The 14,468-nt window shown below is 42.5% G+C and overlaps 1 protein-coding gene across 1 annotated transcript in view; it reads right to left on the bottom strand.

Moving 5' to 3' along the window:
- The window catches only part of ALDH1L2 (aldehyde dehydrogenase 1 family member L2), a 60,923-nt gene extending 47,440 nt beyond the window's left edge, over positions 1–13,483 (bottom strand). Inside the window, exon 1 of the mRNA XM_044941405.2 lies at positions 13,328–13,483. Within this exon, the coding sequence (XP_044797340.2) occupies positions 13,328–13,375 (48 nt within the window). The 5' untranslated portion in view covers positions 13,376–13,483. The remainder of the gene's footprint in view (positions 1–13,327) is intronic.
- Between the last annotated feature and the right edge of the window lie 985 nt (positions 13,484–14,468).

Below are 14,468 nucleotides of genomic sequence, written 5' to 3'. Positions count from 1 at the left end.
TGCCCTACAATTTAGAAATAAGAGCTGAATCATCTTTCACCTCCAAAAAAAAAGCCAAGAATTAACATCTAGTAAAATATAGAGGTCAAAACCTAGTGCCACCCAACCCTTATTAGTTGTGTGACCTCAAGCAAGTAACTTTTATTTGTCTTTTTTTCTCATCTATAAAATGTGAATAGCACCAACTCACACAATTCTGATTGAAGTAGATGACAATATGTATTAGGCTTAAAGCAGTGTCTGACACACAGCACTGTAAGTAAAAGCTTTAATAATGTTTTAAAGGTTTTGCCACATAGTAGACAACTCTATGTTTTTTCACATAGTCCAGAATTCCAAAATTCTTGGTAAGTAATGGTAATCTAAACTCATTTGGTTTCAAGATCTGGATTGATATAATAAAATGTTTTTTTATAGTCTTTGAAGATGTCTTATAAATTAACACAAAATCATTTGGCTTCAAACTTGACTGAACTGACAATACTGTTTATAGTCTTTAATCTAGTATGCTTTGCTGCAGAGAAAATCAATCAGTGTGCTTAGTTACAGATACTATTCCAGACCTTGCTATGAAGTGCACGTAAGTTTCTATGTACCATACAAATGCCATTAAATGTGAATAACTCTGAACCCCAAACACATTTGGCCCCACAGGTTTCAGAGAAGAAATTGAGGTCTGCCCATTATTTCATTCATTTAATCTTCACAACTATCCTGTTTTCTTACCCCTCATTTTGTATCATTCTATTAATGAAGAAACCAAGGCTTAGAAAAATCTAGTTTATCACCAAGGTCACACTGGCAAAACAAGGCAAAGGTAGAGCTTGAATCCAGGGCTGTCAGACTCCAAAGCCCACATATGTACTTAAAATGAGCCAGCACTGCCCATCTCTTCCAACTTATTTTTTTCAAATAAAAAAAAGAAATTGGAGTATAATTGCTTTACAATGTTGTGTTAGTCTGCCTTCTTTTTAGAACACTACAGTGATGCACAAAAATACACTGATTGCCAATAAATATAAACATCATATAGATAAGAATGGCACTAACTGAGTTAAAGTTTTTAAGGACTGTCTTTAAGCAATTATACCTTTTGTAAATTCTCCCAAGAGGAAGTCTTTTCACCAAGCTTAAGGTAACGTGTGGATGTGACAGTTGTTAAGATGGTGAAGAGCGTCACCAGCTGAAGCGTGCTGGATGCAGGATTGTGCATGTAGGGATGGTAATCAGAGTCATGACCTCCTACGTGAATCCCGTTTTGGCAAAGAACCAACCCCAGCTCCCCAGAGTTCTTTTCATCTTTCATTCCACCACATTAGAATTCAGCTCCACAGGATTTGGACATAGAACATTTTTCCTTCAGTTTGAATGGGATTCATTAACGTTCCAGAAAGTCATTCTAAATTAGCAAAGCCTCACTGTTAAAATCTGACTATGAGAAACTTAATTTTCCCTTATTTCCTATTTTATTTATTTATTGGTTTAAATTTTTTTAATTAAAAAATTTTTTTAACTTTTTATTTTATATTGGAATATAGCCAATTAACAGAGTTGTGATAGTTTCAGGTGGACAGAAAAGGGACTCAGCCATACATATACATCTATCCATTCTCCCCCAAACTCCCCTCCCATCCAGGTTGCCACACTGAGCGGAGTTCCCTGTGCTACACAGTAGGATTTCGTTGGTTATTCATTTAAAATATAGCAGTATGTATATGTAGATCCCAAACTCCCTAACTATCCTGTTTTCCCCTCATTCTTCCCTCCTGGCAACCATAAGTTCATTGTCTGTTTCTGTTTTGTAAATATATTAATTTGTATCATTTCTTTTTAGATTCTGTAGAAATATCATATGACATCCCTTATATGGGAATTCACTTTACTAAGGGCATAAATGACATCCCTTTTTAGGCATGAACTTAAAAGCATGCAGGTTCACACCTTCCCTGTGAGCTCATAATTAATCAATTAGGGTTTGGGTTTAAAAATTCCTTTCAAGGGCCAGCCAAAGTTTCTATCCCCAAAGAGCCTAAAGCTTCAACATCTAACAGATTCTTACAAACAGACAGATTTACTCTGTAAAAACAGCTCAATTTGCCTACAGATAACACATAACTATTCATTTCCTCTCATTCAAAAACTCAAAATGTTTGGTAAATACTCTATTTTCAGATCCTATAATTAATGCTATTGCTTGATACAGAACCAATGCGCTTGCTAGCCTAGAAAATTTGGCTTTTACCTCACACCATTACCAATGCCAAATATTTTAAGACTTCCTAAATATTAGTTGTAAAACAATCAAGGGCCATGGGGATGAGCTGACTCAAATGTAGTGTGCCCCCAGCTGTCATCTCGTTATTGGGATTTCAATTCCTAAATCAACAGTCCCCCAGAAAGTGTTTAAAGAAACCATGTCAGTATCTCTGGAAATCCTACATTCACTGAAACACTTTCTGAGCTTAATGGTAAAACTGAAACTATAAAGGCAAGTTTCTAACAGTGAGAAAATTTCAGAGTTAATGATTTTAAGTGTTTATAGTGAGTTAGTATAATTCTAAAGAACTGTACTGGGATGTTTTACCTTAGCCTTATTTCTCCAAGTATGATCTGAGGACTGACGGTCCGTGTTGGCAGAATCAGCTGGAAGGAAATGTTAAAAATGTGGTTTCCTGGGTCCCACCCCTGATCTACTGAGTCAGACCCTCAGGAAGTTGGCATTAACTCAAAAGCATATGAGGAAGTTTGGACCCTGTCTCTGCACCATATTAGCCCGGGAAGCTGCATTTTAACAAGCTCTCCATTGACTGACAGGCATATGCAAATCGGCAAATCTCTGGTGTTTAGAGTGTGTGTCCATCCCTCCAAAATGTGTCTGCCCTGGGGAGTCTGGGTCAGAAAGAAGTGGTGAAGTAATAGCAAACATTTTAATGAGACCCTGGGGTGTGTCAGGTATTTTAATATATGTTATCTCATTTTGATTGCCCAATGACTCTCAGAAACAGGCATTAATAAGTTGTTTTACAGATGAAGTGGAGAAGGGGATGGCAACCCACTCCAGTATTCTTGCCTGGAGAATCTCATGGGCAGAGGAGCCTGGCAGGCAACAGTCACCAAGAGTCAGACATGACTGAAGCAACTTAGCACAGATGAAGAAATTAAAATAGAGAGATTAAGATACAGCCTGGGGTCCAATCACTACTAAGTGGTAGCTCTGAGATTCTAACCCAGTTACCACGTCAGTGCCATTGTTCTTCTATAACACCAGCTGCCAGGTGTCACTTAAAATCTGAATAATAATAGTAACTTATCCTATAACTTACTATTATTATCGTCATAAGGATTTAGTGGGATAAAGCCTGTAATATGGCAATGCGTGGTGTGTGGCAATAGTAAATGCTCAAAAAATGTAAACTATACAGAAGAACTATACAAAAAAGATCTTCATGACTCAGATAACCATGATGGTGTGATCACTCACCTAGAGCCAGACATCCTGGAATGTGAAGTCAAGTGGGCCCTAGGAAGCATCACTACAAACAAAGCTAGTGGAGGTGATGGAATTCCAGTTGAGCTATTTCAAATCCTGAAAGATGATGCTGTGAAAGTGCTGCACTCGGTATGCCAGCAAATTTGGAAAACTCAGCAGTGGTCACGGGACTGGAAAAGGTCAGTTTTCATTCCAATCCCAAAGAAAGGCAATGCCAAAGAATGCTCAAACTACAACACAATTGTGCTCATCTCACACACTAGCAAAGTAATGCTCAAAATTCTCCAAGCCAACTTCAACAGTACGTGAACCGTGAACTTCCAGATGTTCAAGCTGGATTTAGAAAAGGCAAAGGAACCAGAGATCAAATTGCCAACATCTGTTGAATCATTGAAAAAGCAAGAGAGTTCCAGAAAAACCATCTACTTCTGCTTTATTGATTACACCAAAGCCTTTGACTGTGTGGATCACAACAAACTGTGGAAAATTCTGAAAGAGATGGGAATATCAGACCACCTGATCTGCCTCCTGAGAAATCCGTATGCAGGTCAAGAAGCAAGTTAGAACTGGACATGGAACGACAGACTGGTTCCAAATAGGAAAAGGAGTACGTCAAGGCTGTATATTGTCACCCTGCTTATTTAACTTAAATTCAGAGTACATCATGTGAAATGCCAGGCTGGATGAAACACAAGATGGAATCAAGATTGCCGGGAGAGATATCAATAACCTCAGATACGCAGAATATACCACCTTTATGGCAGAAAGTGAACAGGAACTAAAGAGCCTCTTGATTAAAGTGAAAGAGGAGAATGAAAAAGCTGGCTTCAAACTCAACATTCAAAAAATGAAGATCATGGCATCCAGTCCCATCACTTCATGAGAAATAGATGGGGAAACAATGGAAACAGTGAGAGACTTTATTTTGGGGGGCTCCAAAATCACTGCAGATGGTGACTAGCCATTAAATCGAAAGACGATTGTTCCTTTGAAGAAAGCTATGACCAACCTAGACAGCATATTAAAAAGCAGAGACATTACTTTGCGGACAAAGGTCTGTTTAATCAAAGCTATGGTTTTTACAGTAGTCATGTGTGGATGTGAGAGCTGGACTATAAAAAAAGCTGAGCACCAAAGAATTAATGCTTTTCAACTGGGGTGTTGGAGAAGACCTTTGAGAGTTCCTTAGACTGCAAGGAGATCAAACCAGCCCATCCTAAAGGAAATCAATCCTGAATATTCATTGGAAGGACTGATGCTGAAGCTGAAACTCCAATACTTTGGCCACCTGATGTGAAGAACTGACTCCTTGGAAAAAATCCTGATGCTGGGAATGACTGAAGGCAGGAGGAGAATGGGACGACAGAGGATCAGATGGTTGGATGGCATCTCCAACTCGATGGACATGAGTTTGAGTAAACTCCAGAAGTTGGTGATGGACAGGGCATGCTGCAGTCCATGGGGTCACAAAGAGTCGGACATGACTGAGCGACTGAACTGAACTGAACTGAAATGTCAGCTAGTATTCTTATTATACTACAAGTAATACCCAGGTAAATAAAATGATGATATTGAACCTTTCCTATGGGAGTGTACCATGAGGCAGGCACTCTACTGAACCCCTTTCACTAATTAAAAACATGTATCAAATCCTTATCATACATCATTAAGACTCACTGTAATCCATTTTACAAATGAGAAAACAGGGCTCAGGGAAGTTAAGTAACCTGGCCACAGATAATAATAATAATCAGATCAGATCAGATCAGATCAATCGATCAGTCGTGTCGAACTCTTTGCGACCCCATGAATCGCAGCACACCAGGCTTCTCTGTCCATCACCAACTCCCGGAGTTCACCCAGACTCACGTCCATCGAGTCAGTGATGCCATCCAGCCATCTCATCCTCTGTCGGCCCCTTCTCCTCCTGCCCCCAATCCCTCCCAGCATCAGAGTCTTTTCCAATGAGTCAACTCTTCGCATGAGGTGGCCAAAGTACTGGAGTTTCAGCTTTAGCATCCTTCCTTCCAAAGAAATCCCAGGGCTGATCTCCTTCAGAATGGACTGGTTGGATCTCCTTGCAGTCCAAGGGACTCTCAAGAGTCTTCTCCAACACCACAGTTCAAAAGCATCAGTTCTTTGGTGCTCAGCCTTCTTCACAGTCCAACTCTCACATCCATACATGACCACAGGAAAAACCATAGCCTTGACTAGACGAACCTTTGTTGGCAAAGTAATGTCTCTGTTTTTGAATATGCTATCTAGGTTGGTCATAACTTTCCTTCCAAGGAGTAAGCATCTTTTAATTTCATGGCTGCAGTCACCATCTGCAGTGATTTTGGAGCCCAGAAAAATAAAATCTGACACTGTTTCCACTGTTTCCCCATCTCTTTCCCATGAAGTGATGGGACCAGATGCCATGATCTTCGTTTTCTGAGTGTTGAGCTTTAAGCCAACTTTTTCACTCTCCACTTTCACCTTCATCAAGAGCCTTTTTAGTTCCTCTTCACTTTCTGCCATAAGGATGGTGTCATCTGCATATCTGAGGTTATTGATATTTCTCCCAGCAATCTTGATTCCAGCTTGTGTTTCTTCCAGTCCAGCATTTCTCATGATGTACTCTGCATATAAGTTAAATAAATAGGGTGACAATATACAGCCTTGACGTACTCCTTTTCCTATTTGGAACCAGTCTGTTGTTTCATGTCCAATAATAATAAGGAGTAAAGGCAGGATTCGAACTCAGATCTATTTCACTTCAGCAGATGTACTTCTATTGCTTTCCTGTGTTGATGGTTTTCCTCCTCCCATCTTTTCCTTTTTCTTTTTTTAAAGAAAAACTTGGCAATAGTTTGACAGGTCAATTATGGGATACAGTTTCATCAGACTTTCTAATGGATTACTATGGTGGTCCTGACATGGGAGACAGTTATCATTTGTTAAAGGGTGAAGGCTGGTGACCAGAGGACATTCTTTGAGATACTGTCAGTGCTTGTTTTGTTTGTCATAGTCAGAATTTATTAGGATTTGCAGAAGCACGAGAGGATGTACCACAAAAGTTTGACTTTACAACGAGGAAGTACAGTATCAATGTACAGTGTTGTCAGCAAAACTGGGATACAGAGCAGAGGTTCACATGTTTTAAAGGTGATGGATGACATCTACTCTTAAAATAAAATCCTTAAAATAAAAATGGGGAGTCCAGCAGAATCTGTTACATTGGTGAGAAAGAAGAAGAGGGCATAAAATGATTCAGAGTATTTCTAAATCTGGGTGATAAGTGCTATTATCCTGGGATTCCCTTGAGATAATCTTCTTCATTAGAAGAGCCTTTTGCAGGGTATAGGGCTTTTGCTTCTTAAACTATTAATATCAAATATTGCATTCCCGTGGCTATCCACATCCTGGTGAAACTGTCTTGGGAAGCAAGTTAATATGAACTCATTATGCTCTAATGATTGGAAAAAAAAACACAGTCTTCTACAGAAAACTTAAAGGCACAGTGCTAAGAGTCTGAGCTAATCCAAAGCCCTTCTTAATAAAACCATTTGAGCAGGGTGTAAAATAAGGTCAAAGCTGCCTATGTTAGAAATTGTGAGAACTGGCAGTTTTTCCAATGATAATGGGAAAGGACTTTTTTCACAAAAGAATAAAACAAAATGAATTTTTCTGCGACAGTGAGATACCTAACTCTTAAGGGACCATCTGGCACGTGGTTTCCCAAATCATGCCTGACAGTGTGCAACATCTGTTCAAGAAACATGTTTTGGGCATTTGCCATGCTCTGGGCACAGTGTGTGGTTGCTGTTGTTGTTCAGTCTCTCAATCATGTCCAACCCTTTGTGATTGATCCCAAGGACTGCAGCACACCAGGCTTCCCTGTCCTTCACTATCTCATGGAGTTTGGTCAAACTCATGTCCATTGAATCGGTGATGCCATCCAACCATCTCATCCTCTGTCTTCTCCTTCTCCTCCTGCCCCCAATCTTTCCCAGCACCAGGGTCTTTTCCAAAGAGTCAGCTCTTGGCATCAAGTGGCCAAAGTATTAGAGCTTCAGCAACAGTCCTTTCAATGAATATTCAGGGTTGATTTCCTTTCGGATTGACTGAATTAATCTTACTGTGCAAAGGACTCTCAAGAATCTTCTCAAGCACCATAAGTCAAAATCATCAATTTTGGGGCACTCAGCCTTCTTCATTATCCAACTCTCACATCTGTACAGGACTATTGCGTGGTGAAGTGAAGTGAAAGTAGCTCAGTTGTGTCTGACTCTTTGTGACCCCATGGACTGTACAGTTCGTGGAATTCTCCAGGCCAGAATACTGGAGTGGGTGGCCTTTCCCTTCTCCAGAGGATCTTCCCAACCTAGAGATAGAACCCAGGTCTCCCACATTGCAGGCAGATTTTTTACCAGCTGACCCACCAGGGAAGCCCAAGAATACTGGAGTGGGTAGCCTATCCCTTCTCCAGGGAATCTTCCTGACCCAGGAATTGAATCAGGGTCTCCTGCATTGCAGGAGGATTCTTTAACAACTGAACTATCAGGGAAGCTCCCTGTTGCATGGTAGGGGCTGCAAATCAGTGACCTGACAAGAGGACTATATTTGGCCCACAGAGCATTTGTAAAAGAACTATGATAAGATTTTTGGGAGGTTTTGCATTAGCAGGCTGAATTTCTGACTTCTCTTTAAAAATCAGGAGGCTTGTCAACCATGATCAACATTCCCAAGTGGCAATGGTCAGCTGGAGCTGACCAGGGGATGCTGTCCTTCAACTCTGAATGTGTTTTACTCAGTCCAGCCCAAATGCTTCATTCGTCTTACCTGTGTGGCCTCTGTGGGCATTTTTTTTTTGGATTCCCATGATAAAGGCAACCAGAAGAGTCCCTGTCCTAGTTTGGTTGAATGCCTTTTTGTATTTTATTCCCTATTTGTATTTCCGTTTTGTTATTATTCTTTACCTAAAGGCAAGTTTAATCATTTGTCCTAGTAATCTATGAACTCCTTGAAAGCAGGGACTATTTATCTCTTCTTTTTTTTTCTTCCTTTTTGGCTATGAGACTCTGAAAGTTTTTTAACTTCTCTGCATCTCAGTTTCCTGCTTTGTAAAATGAGCATATTAATATTACTTACTTCACTGAGATGTTATGAAGACTAAATGAGTATATGCAAAGCATTTATAACAGTGCCTGGTGCATATAAAGTCCTAGACCAATGGTATTTATTATTATTTCTTCAGGATTTAGACAGTACATAATATATATAAGTGCTCGGTACATAATATATAATTTAATGTGGTTTGAACTTGAATTTGAGGGTCCTAAATTAAACTAGACACCAAAGCAGAGGGTCATGCAATAAGGAAACAAGTCAAGGATATAGTTGCTAGAACTAGGACATAAAGTCAGTACTTGGTTCTAAGAAGCAGGGAGGGGTCCTCTTGAAATGGATCATAAAGTAACCCCAAGTCCTGAACCCAGAGCACCAGTCATGCTTGTCTCAGACACTGGCAGAGGAGCTAAGTAACAGGTTGTCAAATAAATATAATGCCTAAGTAGCCCCCGTCATTGGGAGAAATTAAGAAGCAGTCAGCCAGGCAAGATACTTGAGGTGGACAATAATAGCTCATTGACAAGGGTTTTATTGCTAGATACAGTGAGAGTTGGACTGTGAAGAAAGCTGAGCGCTCAAGAATTGGTGCTTTTGAACTGTGGTGTTGGAGAAGACTCTTGAGAGTCCCTTGGATTGCAAGGAGATGCAACCAGTCCATCCTAAAGGAGATCAGTCCTGGGTGTTCTTTGGAAGGACTGATGCTAAAGCTGAAACTCCAGTACTTTGGCCACCTCATGCGAAGAGTTGACTCATTGGAAAAGACTCTGATGCTGGGAGGGATTGGGGGCAGGAGGAGAAGGGGATGACAGAGGATGAGATGGCTGGATGGCATCACTGACTCGATGGACATGGGTTTGGGTGAACTCTGGGAGTTGGTGATGGACAGGGAGGCCTGGTGTGCTGCGATTCATGGGGTCACAAAGAGTCGGACACGACTGATCGACTGAACTGATAGTTGCACTATTTAAAAAGATCCAGCCATATCATTAAGCTGAGATAATTAAATAACTGTAAGTCCATTTCTTTAAGACAGAGAATTAATTATGCCAGGAAGTATTTTAAATAAATTTTCTCCTTGGATTTTATTAAATTCTGAGAGATTTTTTTTTTCATTCTTCCTTCATTCTGGTTTAATACAAACTCAAAAGTGCTGTGTGATTTTAAAAAGTTTTTTAAGATGAAGGTACAATGTATAAAAAAGATCTTCACGACTCAGATAATCACGATGGTGTGATCACTGACCTCGAGCCAGACATCCTGGAATGTGATGTCAAGTGGGCCTTAGAAAGCATCACTACGAACAAAGCTAGTAGAGGTGATGGAATTCCAGTGGAGCTCTTTCAAATCCTGAAAGATGATGCTGTGAAAGTGCTGCACTCAATATGTCAGCACATTTGGAAAACTCAGCAGTGGCCATAGGACTGGAAAAGGTCAGTTTTCATTCCAATCCCAAAGAAAGGAAATGCCAAAGAATGCTCAAACTACTGCACAATTGCACTCATCTCACACGCTAGTAAAGTAATGCTCAAAATTCTCCAAGCCAGGCTTCAGCAATATGTGAACCGTGAACTTCCTGATGTTCAAGCTGGTTTTCGAAAAGGCAGAGGAACCAGAGATCAAATTGGCAACATCCGCTGGATCATGGAAAAAGCAAGAGAGTTCCAGAAAAACATCTATTTCTGCTTTATTGACTATGCCAAAGCCTTTGACTGTGTGGATCACAATAAACTGTGGAAAATTCTGAAAGAGATGGGAATACCAGACCACCTGACCTGCCTGTTGAGAAATATGTATGCAGGTCAGGAAGCAACAGTTAGAACTGGACATGGAACAACAGACTGGTTCCAAATAGGAAAAGGAGTACATCAAGGCTGTATATTGTCACCCTGCTTATTTAACTTACATGCAGAGTACATCATGAGAAACGCTGGACTGGAATAAACACAAGCTGGAATCAAGATTGCCGGGAGAAATATCAATAACCTCAGATATGCAGATGACACCATCCTTATGGCAGAAAGTGAAGAGGAACTAAAAAGGCTCTTGATGAAGGTGAAAGTGGAGAGTGAAAAAGTTGGCTTAAAGCTTAATATTCAGAAAACGAAGATCATGGCATCTGGTCCCATCACTTCCTGGGAAAGAGATGGGGAAACAGTGGAAACAGTGTCAGACTTTATTTTTCTGGGCTCCAAAATCACTGCAGATGGTGACTGCAGCCATGCAATTAAAAGATTCATGGGGTTACAAAGAGTCAGACACGACTGAGCGACTGAACTGAACTGAACTGACAATGTATATACAGTAAAATACCATTTTCAGTGTAAAATTCTGTGAGTTTGGACAATCATACGGTCATGTAACTCCTGCTACAATCAAGATATAGAACAATTCCATCATCTCACCAAATTCCCTTCTGTCCCTCTACAGTCACTCCCTCCCCCTAACTCCAACCCCTGATAATCACTGGTCTTTTTTTCTATCACTATAGTTCACTCTCTCCAAAGTGTCAGATGAATGTGGCATGATATGTGCTCAGTTGCTCATTCGTATCCGACTCTGTGCAACACCACGGACTCTAGCCTGCTAGGCTCCTCTGTCCATGGGATTTTCCAGGCAAGAATACTGCAGTGGGTGGCCTGAGGGGATCTTCCTGATCCAGGGATTGAACCCATGTCTCCTGTACTGGCAGATGGATTCTTTACCACTGAACCACCTGAGGACCCATATAAATATGAAACACTTTGGGTTTGTCTTCTTACATTTAGCATACATATTTGAGCTTCATCCCTATTGTTTTTATCAACAGTTCATTACATTTTTTTTTTTCTGAGTAAGAGTCTACCATACGGATAGATATACCACAGTTTGCTTATCTTGACACCAACTGAAAGACATTTAAATTGGTAATTATGAAGAAAGCCTCCGTAAACATCCAGGACAGGACCGGGAAGCCTGGAGTGCTGCAGTTCATGGGGTCGCAGGGAGACCGACATGACTGAGTGACTGAACAACAACAACAACAAGCATCCATAAACAGATATTCCGATGAACATAAGATTTCATTTCTCTAGGGTAAATACCTCTGAGGGCAATTGCTGGGTCATGTCATAGGTGTATGTTTAACTTTATAAAAAAAAGGTCAGTTGTCCAAAGTGACTGTACCATTTTGCACTCCTATCAGCCGTGTTTGATTTCAAACAATTCTTATAGAATACAGTCTAAAGGATGGATCTCCATTTTCTACAGAGTAAAACATCCCAAATGCAACACCTAATATTCCATGTTCTCCTTTTGGCCACTGAAGAACTTGCCTTCTCCCCAGCCATATGGCACAGGTCTCCCACATGTATTCCTGGAGACAGACTCAGGCACCTGATCTCGGACCATGCCTGGTGCTTGCCCACTTGGGTGTTTTTGTTTATGCCATTTGCTACCTGGGATGTTCATCTTTTATTACTGAAAGCTTATATAATCCCACTATTGACATCTTTTCATCCTTCAAGAATCCTGTCTGCTTCCAAAAAAGACAATTAAAGGTGTTGACAGAGGAGGCCAATGAAACAGGCAAACACAAGCCCCTTGCTCTCTGTACCATTCAACACAGATTCCCATGTGCCACGTAGCAAGAGAGAGCTAAGGAGGAGTCCAGAGCACTGCAGAGGAAAAACAGCAAAGTCTTTGCCACAACAGGTCACTTTCCCCTTATTACAAAAATAACTAGAACTGTCAGCATGGGATAAAGTGAATTCTCATTACTTGTGGCTGCCTGGGAGACCAAAGCTTTCCCATTTATGCAACTTTTGGCCAGTTCTGGGTGCGACTCAAGACCTCTTGGTTCCAAGTTTTGTTTTTTTTTTTTTTTTATCTGGATAGGTACACATGCACACATGGCTCTAGCAGAGAAGAGGAATCAAAATGCCAACTCTTTTATAACACAGCAAACAGGCACTTCCTATAAAAGAGATGAGGTACATGGGATGGATCTGTTTTCTTCCCTAAACAGCTCGGACTCTGCCTAGATGCACAGATGCATCTCTTCCTCAGGCCCCCTGAAGTGCTGAAGTCAGCCCCACATGCAACGTGTCCTCCTTCATTTCATCGCTGGAGAAGCTGATGCAATTCCAAGGCGCGGGGCCGGGCCAGGCCAGGGCTCTGTTCTTGCATCATTGTTTACCAGTATTCCAGGGTGGCTGCTTCTGCAGCGCCTGGTAATCGTAGAAAGCTTGCCATCTGCAGCTCCGGAATAATGAGCTGGCAGTCACCGGGTGGGACTGCCATTGTGTGAATGGGCACTGCATGCCCATGGGGAGCGTTGACACCTGTCGGGCTGCGGAGGAGGACCAGGTCGTCTTGATGCCACTCTCCTCCAAGAGGTGGACTCGGTCCTGGACCTCCGCTCCATCTCGTAACCAGGCAGGGGTCTCAGCATTGAAATGAAAGCTGAAAGGAAGCCGATTCTGTGCCCTTGGCCGAATGACTGTTTCCACCCTGTCAATCCCAGACAGACATCCTCAGCCCCTCCCGCTAGCGGACAATGGCTCGTTCGACAAGCCCATTCGGGACCCTCCTAGGACCTTTACCTCCACTCTACCAGTTTAAAACAAACAAACAAACGTTGTCTTGCAAAGTAAACAGCTGCCCACCCTAGCCCCGCCGCCCGGCCCACCCCGAATCTGGAAAGCAGCCCCCGGGTGAGAGCCGGGACGCTCGCCCGGGCGAACTCACCCGGCCGGTGGAGAAGCGCCTGAGCGCCTGGCCGCCCCGCCACAACATGCTGGAAAGGAGCGCTCGCGCTGGCAGCCCGGGAGCAGCTCAGCCCAGACTCGGCCAGCAGCCTCCGGGTCCCTGGCGAGTCCCGGGACCCCCGTTACGACCCCGCCCCCTCGCCTGGCCGGGCTCCCGCGGCCAATCCCGTGCGACGGGGCGGGGCGTGCGCTGGTCTCCCGGAGCTGCCCTGGTGTCCAGCCAGAGGGACGGCTTCTGGCGGCTGCCTCTGTTCCACCCTCACTAGTTGTGGGATCTTCTACCAGTTACTCACACTTCTGAGGTATATAAGGATCTGCCTTAAAGGTCAGTCTGACACCCCAACTCATGTCCTTAACACAGTCCTGAAAAGACAACGTGGAGCCATGGAAGTAAGGGGTGGGGGGCACCTTCGCAACGTAAGGGTCCCGATTCCTACCTCGTAGTCTGATAAGAACATTTAATGAGATTGTGTATAAAGCACCTGACAAAGGGCCTGGCAGAGATGATCCCTGATAGACGACAGACAGATAGATGGGTCCTTTCCCCTCACCTCCCTGTAGAAATGCTCAAGGCAGGCTTTAGTTGAACACCTGTATCAAACACAACTCCTTAGCCTGGCATTCAAGGCGTCTGTAGTTTGGCATTTACTCTTATTTCTTGCAACTCCTTTGCACCTGTAATTCAGTCTGAATGTAGTACTTGTCTATGATTTCTTGGACAATACCTCCCAGGAAAATTTGCTGCCTGACCAAATTCCTTCTCTGCTTAAAGGTATACCTCAAATGTTGCCTCCTGGAGAAAACAAATGTTTTCCTGATTATTTTTCTTCCCCCACCTCCTGACATCCCCAAAGTAATCTTTCACTCCTCTGAACTGGGAAAGATTTTTCCCTATGCATGTCTTCAGTTCAGTTCAGTCGCTCAGTCGTGTCCGACTCTTTGCGACCCCATGAACTACAACATCCCAGGCCTCCCTGTCCATCACCAACTCCCGGAGTTTACCCAAACTCATGTCCATTGAGTCAGTGATGCCATCCAACCATCTCATCCTCTGTCGTCCCCTTCCCCTCCTGCCCTCACTCTTCCCCAGCATTAGGGTCTTTTCCAGTGAGTCAGCTCTT

The sequence above is a fragment of the Bubalus bubalis genome, chromosome 4 (genome assembly GCF_019923935.1).
Source record: "Bubalus bubalis isolate 160015118507 breed Murrah chromosome 4, NDDB_SH_1, whole genome shotgun sequence".
In the NCBI taxonomy this organism is placed as follows: Eukaryota; Metazoa; Chordata; class Mammalia; order Artiodactyla; family Bovidae; genus Bubalus; species Bubalus bubalis.
Note: the sequence above shows the minus strand (reverse complement) of the source record. Positions and strands in the feature narration are given on the sequence as shown.